The sequence below is a fragment of the Camelus ferus genome, chromosome 2 (assembly GCF_009834535.1).
Source record: "Camelus ferus isolate YT-003-E chromosome 2, BCGSAC_Cfer_1.0, whole genome shotgun sequence".
NCBI classification, from domain to species: domain Eukaryota; kingdom Metazoa; phylum Chordata; class Mammalia; order Artiodactyla; family Camelidae; genus Camelus; species Camelus ferus.
The window spans coordinates 77,843,094-77,857,564 of NC_045697.1; the positions used below are offsets into that span (position 1 = coordinate 77,843,094).

General features: G+C 38.1%; 1 protein-coding gene and 1 long non-coding RNA gene across 2 annotated transcripts in view; one reads left to right on the forward strand and one right to left on the reverse strand.

The window, feature by feature from the left end:
• The window catches only part of LOC116657967, a 166,335-nt gene that overhangs the window by 134,314 nt on the left and 17,550 nt on the right, over window positions 1-14,471 (reverse strand). The window lies entirely within an intron of this gene.
• Window positions 8,080-14,471, forward strand: part of ENPEP (glutamyl aminopeptidase) — a 76,448-nt gene continuing 70,056 nt past the window's right edge. Inside the window, exon 1 of the mRNA XM_006191298.2 lies at window positions 8,080-8,986. Within this exon, the coding sequence (XP_006191360.2) occupies window positions 8,358-8,986 (629 nt within the window). The 5' untranslated portion in view covers window positions 8,080-8,357. The remainder of the gene's footprint in view (window positions 8,987-14,471) is intronic.

The window sequence follows — 14,471 nt, forward strand, 5'->3', positions numbered from 1 at the left end:
GGTCATTTGGAAGCCAAGACTCCTTCCATCTTGTGACTCTTCCATCTTCAACATGTGAATTTCCAGATTTACCTGGGTGTCAACAAGGAGCTGGCAGTTCAAGGGAGACAGTATGTAGGATCACACAGGTGGTTCTTATAGGCCAGGCCTGAAGAGAGTGTGTCACTTCTCTCCATATTCCCTTAGCTAAGATGGAGTCACATTTCCACCGCAAAGAAGGCTGAGAAACGTTGCCCCACTGTGAACCCAGGAGGACAGGGAGATATGTCTCAAGAACAATTAGCTACTCACTGCCAATGAGCCCAGATTACCTTGAACCTCAAAAATAATTTTATCCTTAATTGTCAGATTTGAATGTCTAAATGAATCAAATTGATTTATAAAATTGTTAGATCTCCATGTATCTTACTGCCACATACAGACCTGTTGCATTAGAGTTGGCAGTATTGAGTTTCAGTTGCTAAAGAAAAGCAACAAAATCAATAAGGGATTCTGTGCTGAATGTCACAGGCTCATTATGCAAACAGCTTTATAAGCAGCTGGGGGAAATGAACAATACCGGCCTTCAGAGAGACTGCAGAACAGAGTATTAAGTGTTATGATTAAAATCACAAATTGGCTGGGCACCTGAACTCATAGCAGAGTTATCTCAGAAAAGTGACATGGCTCACTCTTTGGATGTGGATATGGGTACTTCAGGTCTATAATGCGTTGTGGTAACATATCAATCATCAATCATCAAGAAAATGAAACAGGCTTCATAACAGTCATCTGAATTAATAAGTCAGCTTCTCAAATCTATGACTTGTTTGAAAAATAGAATAGCAGTTAAACAGCATTAGGGCATCACATTTATTTTCTTTGTTCTTCCACTATCCTAATGTTTGTCATCGTTTATCTCATAAGCTTAGCAGTACTTACACTTCATAGATTACAAAACTAAATTCTGAACACCCCAAGCCGATAGGAATACTATGGGGGTGCTACAGGGCAAAAACTAATGCAATGGCCACTCTGCTCAGTGCATGTTGGGGAAGAGACTCTCCCAGGGTCCTGACAGGCTTGACAATCAGATAAGTAGGTCTTATGTGTTGGATGTTGTAGAACCTTTTTACTTATAAACACTATTATAAACATGATTTGTTGCTTAGGCTAGCTGCAAAGATTTAGATAGTCCATAATGTACCTAAATACAAATGATTCATGGAGAAGTCTGGACTAACTCATAAATAGTACTAAATTCCTTCTCTTAGATTTGGAGGCTGCACAGTATGGTAAGTAGCAGCTGGGACCCATAATAACTAACTTACAGCATTACTGGATGCATTAAAAAGACGGAAAATAAAAGACATCTGGTACCAAGTGTGCAACACTAACGTTGGTTCTTTTTCATTCCATTTCCTTCCTCTTTCCTTCCACCTGAATGCAATTACCCTTACTTAACATTTGTTTCTATGCTATTCTGAAGTGCCAATAAAATGACCTTTGGAAAATAGAACAGGGAGTTGCTGTACCTAAGCCATCCCTAGAAGCAGTGTGAGACCAGGAGTAAATCACTTTGTGTGTATCCCTCTCACAGTACAAGTCTGCTCAGGTGAAAAAGTCTAGTTAAGATAACCATTTAGAGCAATGGAGGTGGAAATTAGCATAAACTGTGAGCATGTAGGTGAATAATTTTTATACATATGTGACGAGAAGGCACTTTGCTTTGGATATGGCCTTAGGCCTCTATAAAAAATACTAGCAACTGGCACAGTATTTGTCTTCTATGTATGACCTTCTTTGTCTGGCTCACTGCACTGTCTCAGCAAAATTCATCCTATAATGAGGGGAGGCCGGCATGGGGCACTCATGGCTAGGTGACCACCAAAGACACATGCTCCTCTCCTGAAGAGCAGAGTTGTTGCTGCCTGTCTGTCCCAGTCCCTCGGCTTTTATGAGGACTCATGTGACTAGTTCTGACCAATGGCTGTGAGTGAAAGTAATGAGGGTGACTTCCAGGCCAAGGTGATTAAAAATCCAGTATGAATTCCTCATGTTTCCTTCTCTTCCCGTGGCAACCCTGGAGCCATATATTGAAGACGGCAGCCCCACAGGATGGAAGGGGCCTGAATCCCCCAGTTACAGCCTGGAGGAGTGCTGTCCCAGAAAGTTCACTAACAAAACTGTCCACTTTGGGTATGCCCTGAGTGAGAAATAAATGACATAGCAGATATATTGGTACCGCTTGTCTGCGCAGTTAGACTACATTCACTAATACACGGAATAATTGGCCATTTGGGGACTGGACTGAAAATAAATGACAAATGAATGATATCAAGTATATTTATAGGAGGTTAAAGCAGGATTGACCATTTTGGTCCATCTGGATCAGAGAAGGTTTGTTTACTTGAGAAGAGAGGTAAGCTGGGTCCTGAGAATGATTAAAAAGAGAAGAAGAGGAAGGAAAAAAGAAAACCCAAGCAGAAGCCTCAGCACAAGCCAATGCATCATGACAGCAATGGGTAGAATGCTTCTGCAAGACAATCAATAGCCCAATGTGGCATGGGAATAAATTTGAAAAAGGACTTTGAGAGATAAATAACCTTCTGGAGTTAAGGGAACTGGGGCTTCGGATACCATGCCGTGAACCTGATCTTGTCAGTGAGTGGGACTCACTGAAGATTTCTGCATACTGCTAGGGCAGCATGAAAGATGACTTTAGGAAGAAGTGAGGAGATAGGAGAGCCAAGAAAGGAAACAGTGAAGATGCGGGGAGGGCTGGAGGCAGCAGGTAGAGAACAGCGGGATCTCTCCTTTCCCTCTCCACACAGAAGGTCTACTTGGGCCATGCTCGCACTCCTTGACCTGTGGCCACAGTCTTTTTGTCTAGCTGACAGCCACTCCCCCTTCTTATTTGCTGACAAATACCCTGAGTTTGTTTGTACCGGCCATGTGTGCTGTTCTAGAGAGAAACTGGCGTTGTTTCACATTAAGTCATTCCCATCACATTCCTCTCCACCAGGTGAAGCCACAGCAGAGCCAAGTGAGTCAGGACTCCTGAGTGAAATGTCAGGGAAGCCTGCTGAGGACTTCTGGGAAGTTATTTTCTCCACTGTCTTTTATCCACATTGTGTGGATAAAAGGAAAGAGCTCTTAAGGGAGAAAAACTTTTACTCTACCTCCCATCCTTCACTTCTGGCTTTTGAAAGATTGTCATAGCTGGAGCTGTGACAACCAGCTTGAGACCACACAGGAGAGGTGGTGGAATGGACAGATAGGCACATGTTCGTTTCTTGATGACATGATTGAGCTGCCAAACCATGATGCTATTCCCTACCTCCAGACTTCCTGTTATGGGAGGTCATTAGATGTCTTTATAGGTTTAGCCACAGTTAGCTAAGTTTTCTTGACTTGGAGCTAAAGCATCCCTGACTTGTAAACTCCAAAAGAAATTATTTCTCCAAATGTATCTAAAATTTTCATATGCTCTAACCCATGGTAGGCTGTACCTGATGATTCTACTCTTGGAGATGTGTCTGAATCCTGAGTAGAGATTTTAAGTAATTAAGCTAACCCTTGCAATATATGCATATAAATATCTTAGGCACAGATGCAAAAGACATCAGTTAAACCAAGAATAAAAGAGTCACCTGAAAACTCTTTAAAAGCTAATAAAAATCAACATCAAAGGAAAGTATCTAAATGCAGAAGTAAATAATTCACCAGATTACCATCAACGACAAGAGTAAAAATTAATGATGCAAAGTATGCAGAAGATAGAAGGAAATTACCATATCCACAAGAAATAGCATTATTTTGCCCTGGATTTGCAACATCATTGATCAAAAAAAGCATCTAGAATTAAAGCTTCCAAATCAAAAGTGAATATAAAATTTTCCCCAGATGTAAATTTAATACGTGATTCAAATAAATTCAGTGGGAGTCATAATGTTTATACAGAAACGCATACATCCTGTTCACTGAAGAAACCATTTATCAGCCCTCTTAATAAATATTCCATGGTAAAGGCAACTGGAAAATGAATGCATAAAAATCCTTTAGAGCCTTGAGTAAGATCTGTATATGTTTTGAAGAACAAAAACAGAGTTCTGAAGAAAATCAAAAGTGAAGGAAAGAAAGAGTATGCCATTGTCCAAAAAGCCAATATTCTATCTTATTCTGATCCTCTTTCTACTTGAGAAAAACTCTTCTGCTCTGAGACTGTTTTCATATGTTCTTACTTAGTGCTTTTCCATCAGTTGAATACCTGGCACATTGTGGTTCTCAACAAATGTTTGTTGAATGAATACCTAAAGACTGTCATATTAATTCCCTTGTGGCTGTAACAAATTATCACAAGCTTAGTAGCTTAAAATAACATAAATTTATTCTCTCACATTTTTGGAGGCAAGAAGTCCAAAATCAGTATCACTGGGCCAAAATCAAGGTGTCAGAGGGCTATGCCTCATCCAGAAACTGTAGAGGAGAATCTGTTTCTTGCCATTTCCAGCTTCTCACAGCTGCCAGTCTTCACATCACCCGTATGTATGTCTGTGTGTAAAATTTCCCTCTGCCTCCCTTTTATAAGTACACATCAGATTGCAATGTTAAAACCCACCCTAATGCCTGATAATTCTCCATCTCAAGATTCTTAATTTAATCACATCTGCAAAGACTTTTCTAACCACATAAGATAATGTTCACAGGTTCCAGGGATTAGGATGTAGGTAACTTTCAGGGGGATGATTTTTCAGCTTAAAACAAAAGAATACTTAGAAAGTGATAAACGAAAAACAGAAGAGATGCAAGAAGACAGAGTGCCAACAGGAGAAATAACACTTCTGTTGCTCATGTAGATGACTTTGATCATCTTAATGCAGTTAAAATCTTTACTTCCAAAAACCCCAAAATTGAAGACAACGTCATTCCTTAAAATTAGTGTGGTAATAAATAAAATTCAAACCAAACAATCAGTGCTAATAAATAAAAACTGGAAAATTACAGACCTCCCCTCTGAAAGAAATAATTAATATTACCTATGGTGAGGAATGATCGATAAGAATTTTTATGGGGAACATGATCCAAAAATCATCATTACTAGTATAATTAACTTGGATTCTTTATGGAATAAAAGAACATTGGGTGAGATACTTTCCCTACACCAACATGATTTTTGCAGAATTCTGGATAGGAGAGAAGAGAGAGAAGAGACTATTGCCAAGAATTTTGACACTGCAAAGGCTGGCAGGGAATGTTGAGTAAATTAAGCACATCAAGAAGTTTTAAAACTCAGAATATAGAGATATAACTTAGTGCATTGAAAAAACTGACAATGATAATTTAGAAATTCTTAGAACAAAAATCTAGACTATATTATCACTATTATTTTCCTCTTACTGTTTCTATGTCCTGCCACCGTCTCCCAATGTATTATTGCACATTAGGGAGCCCAATATAAAAGCAGTTTAAAATGATAGGAATAATAGAATCCTTTCATTTTATTTTCTTTGCTTTTCTGAATATTTTCAAAACTTCTACATTCTAAGGACAAAGCAGGGGTTTACCCACTTGTCTTTAGGAGTATTTATTAACATTTCTTTTAATGTCCACATTTTAAAGTTTATTCTAGAATTCCTCTTCTGGTAAATATTTGTTGAAAAGTAAATGTTTATTGAGTTAATATATATTTGTTGAGTGATTGAAAGAAGACGTCAATATGTATTTGTTGAGTGACTGACAGAGGAATGAATGGTGGCCCATAGACCCTTTTTGAGAGGTAGGTAAAGTGCACTGATTTTCCCCAGGGCGATCCAAATGAGTAACAGGAATGTAATTCTTGCTTGTGGCTTATGAAACCCTGGTGCCCAAGGGATGATGTGGGTAGGGAAAATCATAAGCACAGTCTGTGTGTCCCAGAAAACCCTACAGAAGGATTCCCAGATCAATCTGGAAACAATAACAACAACAAAAAAACCAGAGAAGACATAAACATAACGTTTCATTGAAATAATGAATGCCTTATGGTAGAATTTCAGGAAAATAGGAGAGATATTTTACAGCTGGTGGATATCCTCAGTCCCAGGTAAGTGTACCTTATACCAAAGGTCTATTATCTCCTTTGTTCGGTTAAGCCCAAACATGGGGCCTCGTGATAAGATTGCTGTTTTTCTAGATGAGACTGAGTCTAAGGGTTTTATGTTTTCTTTAGCTGAGCTTTTTAAAAAATGCTTCCAGTTTAACAGTTCTACATACATTCTTATGTACATTCTTCCAAATGCTTTTACTTTTCATTTTCTAGACATTATATTTATATAAATTTGATCCATATTTTCCCTTTCATTTGTGGAGAACACATCAAAACATTTGACCCATAAAACGTTTAGTGAAACATCAAATGATCTTTCTGATAAAAAAGGGATTTCAAGGGCTAAAATTCAGGAAGTTGATTTGCCAAAATTAAACATACAATGATTTTAATAGTTTAGGATTGCTTCAGAATGTGAAATTAATAAATATAAGATGAACCTATAATTTATAAAATATACACTTCTTTCCTTTAATTCTATTTCTCTTACTACTATTTTATGAGAAAACAATAGAAATATTCAGAGCAAAATGGACCCTTTTTGATCTTGAAGTCTTCTCTTTTTTCTGTTTAGTTTATAATTTGAAACAGTTTAAAGTAGCATTTCTCACAGTGTGTTCCACGCAACACAAGACTCAAAAGATACTTCCTCAAACAAAGCTCTCTCATCAACTAAATGTAGAAATCACTCAATAGTATATCCTGTCTGGGAGATTCACAGTAAGATGCCATCTGAAAGAATGGAAGGCAGTGAAAGAACGTTCTTACCTTTACCCCAGCATTGTCTGCTCTGCAAGTATATCTATTAATACCCATGGATTGCACTTTGAGAAACAGTGACTAAGTTTTTCTTAGTAACTTCACCCTTAAACATTTCTCTTCTTCAGAGAACAGAGGCTGTGTAGTTAGATATACAGATTTTAGACTCAGACAACCTGTTTCAAACCCCAATTCTGTGACCTTTAGCAAATGACTTAACTTCTTTGAATGTCAATCTTCCCATCTCTAAAATGGGAATACTACTACTACTACTAATCTTATAGAGTTGTTGAGAAGACTTACATGATAACTTCTATAAAGTGCCTAGAATAATGCCTGACATATAGAAAGCTCTCACATTTTTTTATATTTATTATTGCACTGCTACTATGAAAAGTGGCTTGGGTGTCTACATCTTAGCTACTCATAAACATGGAGGTTATTATTGTGATTTCCATCTTGACCTTTTTATTCAGAGGCCATATGTGTGGGCAGATAATGGATCTTTCAACAGGCCAACTTTTGTATCTGGAATCTGTTCCAAACATCATCTACCATATCCAAGGCTAAAGAATTTAATCTCATTTCGGCAGAGACAAGTTTCTCTAACAGAATTTAGTTATCTAACTTAACAAGTATATCAAGTTTATCTTCCTTGCCCTTCTGTCTTTTCAATCCTTTCCTTTTCTGATTCTTTTTTTTTTTCTTCTTACACTTTTCAGCTCCAGTACTGCTTTGTCTAATTTCTTTATGTTCCCTTCTCTCTTTCATCCAGCGTCAACTGAGCTGCTTTAGGGTGACCTGGCTACACTTTACTAATCCACCAACTCAACAGATATTTACTGAGTACCTAAGTGGTCCCTGAGTATATGTGTCAACTCTGAGCATCGAACTCCAGGACCTGACTATGGCAAAAGGCAGAATCTGAATGTTTACCTTATATGAGGAAAAAGAACGAAAAGAAAAAACAACTTCTTTGGCAAGCTACCTGAAAAAATAGCTGAAATTCAAGAAGCCCTTTGATTAGGAGAGAGAGAGGTTGTAAGCACAACAGGAAGAAGCCATAGACTCAGTGGCAAAGGTTGAGTTTTTCTATCACAAGCACACCTCTTCCCCAAATGCTTTCTCCCTGAAAGCTGCTGACGGAGCTTTGGCAAAGGATTACCCTCCTGTTGGCTGATAAGCTAAGCCCTGTTTTATATTTAACTCACGCCGGTGCAGGAGGGGTGGAGTGGGGGATGCGCTGTTTATAAGGGGAGCCACGACAATATTCTCTTCAGTCCTCCTCCTCCAGCTCAGCTCCTCTTCTGGAGTCCTTACCCCACCCCCTTGTTTCCACATTCATCCTTAAGTGGCTGGTGGGAACGTGCAGGGAGAGGAAAAGACGCAAGAAGCCAGAGAGAGGTGTGGGAAAGCAGAAGCAGGCTGCCAAACCAGGGAATTCCTTCCAATTTAAAAAGGAAGACTGCTGACGTTAGTTAGTTAAATTTAACATCCTTTTATGTGTAACATTTGACTTTGGAAACAAAAAATGAACTTTGAAGAGGGAGAAAGCTCCAAGAGATACTGCATTAAAACAAAACATGTGGCCATCATCTGTGCAGTGGTGGTGGCTGTCGGATTAATAGTAGGGCTTTCCGTGGGCTTGACCAGATCGTGTGACTCTACCGACGGAGGACAGGGCACAACCCAACCTCCTTCCCACCTTCCTTCCACTCCGAGCCCTCCACAGGACCAGGAGGAGGTCTGCCCTGCCAGTGAAGATGAAAGTGGAGGCTGGAAAGATTTCAGGCTGCCAGACTTCATCAATCCAGTGCACTACGACCTGGAGATGAAGCCCCTGTTGGAGGAGGACAAGTACACGGGCAGTGTGCATATCTCCATCAATGTGAGCTCGCCCACCCAGCACCTATGGCTGCATATCCGGGAGACAAGGATCACCCAGCTCCCAGTGCTGAGGAGGCACTCTGGGGAGCAAGTCCAAGTCCGGCGGTGCTTTGAATACAAAAAGCAGGAGTATGTGGTGGTGGAGGCAGAAGGAGAGCTTGCACCCAGCAGTGCCGAGGGTCTCTACCATCTGACCATGGAGTTCGCTGGCTCGCTGAACGGCTCGCTCGTGGGGTTTTATAGAACGACATACGTGGAGAAAGGACAAGTCAAGTAAATATTAATTTTTGCTTTGTTTCTCCTAAGTTCATATATGTGCTTTCCGTTTCTTTTCCTTTCCTTTTTACTTTCCACCGTTCAATTATTTCGACGGTCTGATCTTTATCTCAACTCGGTTTCAGTTCAGCCTGTTCACGTTGGGAAGCAAAAATTTTTGCCCTGCTGTACTTTCAAAGTCTGTCACAAAACTTGAAAGTATTGAATGAGCTGCATGGAGTCCAAAAAAATCAGTGTAAGTCTTTAATTCCATCAGGAAAAACCATAATGTACTGCATTCTATCCTTAATATTTACATAAGCTATCTCAAATTTTTAAAATGGATGTGTTTGGTAAATTTTACTGGTGTATTCTTGGGCTACATGGCAATGATTTTAAACTGAATGTTTAGAATGATATTATACTAAATTTAAGTGAAAATCAGTAAATATTAATTATGATTTTGTCTGTTTTATTGGAGAGGAGACATTGAAAGAGTATGTAAAATCCATGGAATTGTCTTTGTGTCTTCACTTAGAAAGGAAGGCAGGACTGTGTCTGTATCTCATGTGGCCAGAACTATGTTTTACAGATAGGCTTTCAATAAATACTCATTGGGTCTATGCATCAGTGGTAGCACATGGATAAGTCTTTGGGCTTATTGTCTATCACGCAATATACAATGGTTACACTAAGCCTTTTGTGAGATAAAAGATATATTAAGTAATTAAGGACAGAAAAATATCTCCCCCCCACACACACAGTCCTCCAAGTATATATGTATATACATACCTGCATTTCCTGAGTCTAGCCAAATGGTTACTTGCCTTGTCAGTTAGTCAGAGGCTATCACTAGAGCTATGTTAAAGGCAAAAACTCTCTTAATGAACTCAAAAAACCTTCATTCCTTGAGTGTGGTCCTTGGATCAGAGAGCAAGGCTACACTTGAGGTACCAATGAACTTGAAACTGCTTTGACCTTTGCCTACTTACATTCAGAACAAGTAAATGATTAAGAAACCTTATGTCACTGTTCAGAGTCTGGGGCCAGCTCTCTGAATATCCCTTTCCTGTGTTGTTTTAAGAATCTTATAGAGCAAAGCAAATCTTTTGGTCAAATGCTTTCTATTATTTGCCAGAGAGACCCAGGGACTAAAATAAAATATTTAAACATTCTTATCTCATTGTGTGGTAGAGTAATAAATTGAGTAGAAATGATAGCTTGAAAAAATATTTGGAGGAATCATATTCATATATTGTACCTTAATATTACTAGCAATAAAACAAATTTCATTGTTTACATATTTTTTCTGTTTATAAAAATTACAATTGTTGAAAGCATGGAAAATTGTAAAAAGGAAAATCAAAGTTCTATAAATAATTTTACCACCCACAGGTAACCCCTATCAACATGTTAATGTATATTCTAATATTTTGGAGGGTAATCAAAATTGTAATTATATTAGGCCCATGTATCTCTTTATCCATATACCACTTAACTTAATATATTTTAAGCAGTTCCATTTATTCTTAAATACTTTCAAGAATCTGATTTTAAAGATTGTGCAATATTCTACTGAATGAATGCACTGTTATTTTTAAAAAACCAATTCCCTAATGTTGGACATTTGAGTAGCTTCCAGTTTTTATTACTATAAACAAGTCAGAAAGAACATAGCTGTAAGTACATCTGTAAGTGTGTAGCTGTTTATTTCCTTATGTTAGGATGTAGTCCAAAAAATAGAATTGCTGGGTCAAAGGGTATGAATATATCAAGAAACATGTAACATTTATTTTGTTTAAGTATTTTCTAAATAAGATACATTCACTGCAGAAAACTTAGTAAACAGAAAATTATAAGGGAAAAAAATCCATTTATAAGTCCATCACTCAAGTATAGTCATTGTTAATATTTAGGCAGATATTCTAGTTTTTTTCTTCTGGACACAGATAAACGTGGCATTATTATGTGTAACATGTTTTTACAATATATCAACACGTTAACATGTCATTTGATACTCTTCCATAAATTATTTAATGGATACATGAGGGTCCATTGTATGAATATAACATAATTTATTCAACTTTTTCATTAGATTTGGGCACTTAAATTGCTTCTACTTTATTACCTATAAACACCTATAAAATGTAACAAACAATGTTATAAAAAAACTATATATATTATTTTCTAAAATATTTCTATAGGAAAATTCTTAGGAGATTGGCTCAAAGTACATATGTATGAATGCATGCATGTATGTGGATACATACACACATCTACACATATCTAACACATGTGCATGCACATATGTACGTGTGTGTGCCCAAACTGACTGTCAGAAATATGTCCCAAATTATGTTTCCACAAACAATGAATGAAAGCATCTATTTCTCTGAGCCTCACTAACAATAAGAGGATTTGTAAAGGTGTTTGCAATTTGGTAGAGGAAAAGGCATAATACTCTGAAGAATACCTAACGTCAAGAGATTCTAAAAATCTGTTAGTATAAAGTGAAAACAAGTCAAAACTTTTAAATGATTATTGCTAAGAGTTTAAAACTGCTTCTTGGGTTGTGAAAACTATAGAAACTGCATCTGAGTAAAGCTATCAAAATATTTTATAAAAATTCTGTACTCTACAGGAAGGCCAAAAACTATGGAATGTGGTTCCATTAATAAGTTTCTGGTATATATTTTATAAGTATAAAATTTACTACATACTGAAATATATAGTATTTATTCCAATTCTTTGGATTATTTTGCCATATGAGTTAATTTTACAGTAAAATAAATACTTGAGAGCTGACATTCTGAAACTTAGATGTCTTGGTTGAGAAAATACTCAGAAATACTGAGTGACAACAAGACTGGCAGGGAAGGCCACCGCTCAGTCAGGCTCTCATGGCGGACTGGTGTCCCCGAGTTTGTCTGTTTTCATTGCTGGCAGTTGAGGCTCTCACATTACACAGGGTGCACAGCCAGTTCTGCACGCACGGTTTTGGAACGGTTCTGGCACGTACTCAATAACCTCACTTAGGCTCAATGGAATACTTTTTGTTTTCCTTGTTATGAAATATTTCAAGCAGATGAGAAAAGTGCATTGTTTTCTTTCAAGCCTGTGAATAACATTTTGACAATGTAGGCCTCTGGGGGGGCTCTCATCTACAGAGTGCAGACAAAGGCCACAAGAGCTGAGTTCACAGGGAGCAGCACCATTTTCTCGTATTTTAGAGTGAACTTCATAATATTTGATGCTCATGCAATTCCAAATGCCACCATAGTAATACATTTCATATATACAGTCAAGATTATAGTTTTCCAACTCTTCTGCCTTACTGTAAAATTAACTCCAGGATTGAGTATATGCAGTATGGGATATACCAAGCAAACTAAATGTGAGTGCACTCAGCAGTAACAAAAATTACTTGATTTCTGCAAATACAACCAAGATTTGAACTTCACAGAGAGGAGACGACTATCAGAGTGTCTTTCCTGCAAAATTCAGAGGCAAATGGAGAGTTGGAGAAGACGGCAGAGTCAGTTTAGAGTTCCTTAGCAACAAGAACCGTACCTTCTCACTGGGGACAGAGTTCTAGTGAGGCTTAGGAGGCGAAAGTTTGAGAAACTTAACAGTCACTTTTCCTACTGTCTGGTCTGTCCCTCAGGGTTTGAGGAAAACCACTTCAAAGGACTGGAAGGAACCTTTGGAATGTTTTCCTGCCCACACCACTAAAACCCCTCAACACTCATTCTCAATGAGTTATGTAGGATTTTCAGTTGTTCTCAGAGTTCCCCTCCACGCATATCTCCCAAGTATATAAGAACATTCTCTTCTCTCAAAGGTTCAGAATTTCCTGGTCTGCATTTGGGTTGCTCTTATACAGCATTCCCCATGTATCTCTTCCACAGAGTTCTAGATGCATGGGGTATTAATAGATACTGCCAGAAAAAAAGCAGAGGAAGGATTCTGTGGCCAAATTAGTTTAGGCAATAGCACTAAATAGAAAGTGATGTGTTTTCTCCTAATGGTGGGACTTTTCAGAGGCTTTTATATAATAGTGTCCACTGGGAACCTGTAGAAGCTGTCACCGAGTGCAGTTTAAATGCAGTTTCCCAACCGTTATGAGACTGTGGAAACTTCTGTGGGTCCCTGAGAGTAGGGCTGTGTCTCTCTTGTTCACTACCTAGCACACAGAGAGAACTTCAATATCACTGAATGAATATAGAGAAGCATTTTCATACAGGCTCTCACATAACTAGTGTCCTCTGGCACATGCTGGGACGTGCTAAATGGCCACGGCCCTTTCCTGTAAAGGAGTCCAGTTCCCACCAATGACATTCCACTTTCGCACTCAGGATGGAAAACTTACCCTGGTTCTTTTTCTCCCCATCTCATCAAAGCAAGAGAAGTTGGTAAAAATCTTTTTTTTTTTTTTTTTTGACTTAGGAATGCGATCTTCATACTTCAGGACTGAGAATCATTAGAATTGACAAGAATTACAACAGGAACTTAAAAGAGGGACAAATGGTTTCCAGTTTGGGTTTTCTGGATATTTACAGCATTGTTGGGATTTAATGGTGGGATTTCAATAGGCAGAGGCAAACAAGAAGGTAAAAGCAGGCAAAAAGGAAAGGCATGTAGTCAAAAAAGCAGAATGAGGAGAAGAAATATGTCTGTAGGAGACGTTTATATGAAGAGGCTAGCTACAGATAACTCTGGAAAACCCATAGGAAGAAAAAAGTAAGGATAGTTAATAACAGGCATTATGAAGGAAAAAAGAACTGAATCTGTACATGGGTATATGAGAGATCCAGATATGCAATGATCCAGGAAAGAGAAGATGAAAATCAGGTAGGACAGTGATTTCGGGACAGACAGAAGAGAACACAATGAAGAAAATAGTTTGGAGGTAACGTGGTCAGCATTTTGCAGACTGACTGGCTTTGGGGAAGGGCTGAGCTGAAGCTATGGGTCAAGGATGCCCCAGAAATCTGACTGATAGCCCACACCTTTCACTGATACTAGGAATAGAACAGAAAAACCAGGTTTAGAAGGGAAGGTTGAGCTCAGTGGCAGACGGGTTGAATGCCTGTCAGACATCTAGGAAGAGATGTCTGGTAGGCATTTGGATAAATAAACCTGATGCATAAGGTTTAGTGATAAAAATTTAAGAGTTAAGTAGAACCATGGCAGAAGAGAAATCAGTGAGATGGATTTAATTGTGTGTGTGTGTTTGTGTGTATGTGTGTGTGTGTGTGTGGTGTATCCTCACATACATGGATATGTATACTCATTTGCAGTTTTGATCTTGAAAATTTAGTTGTATGTCCGTTTATTCATTATATGCTTAGATTCATATGTTGAGCTATCAGTATACCCATTATCAATAAATAATAGATTGAGGGGCTCTTGTTTACTTGTTGCAGGAGTTTAGTAATTCCTTTTATTTTGGAAGCAAGGAAACAAAAAGAAATTTTACTTGACTTTGAATATCTTCTACATA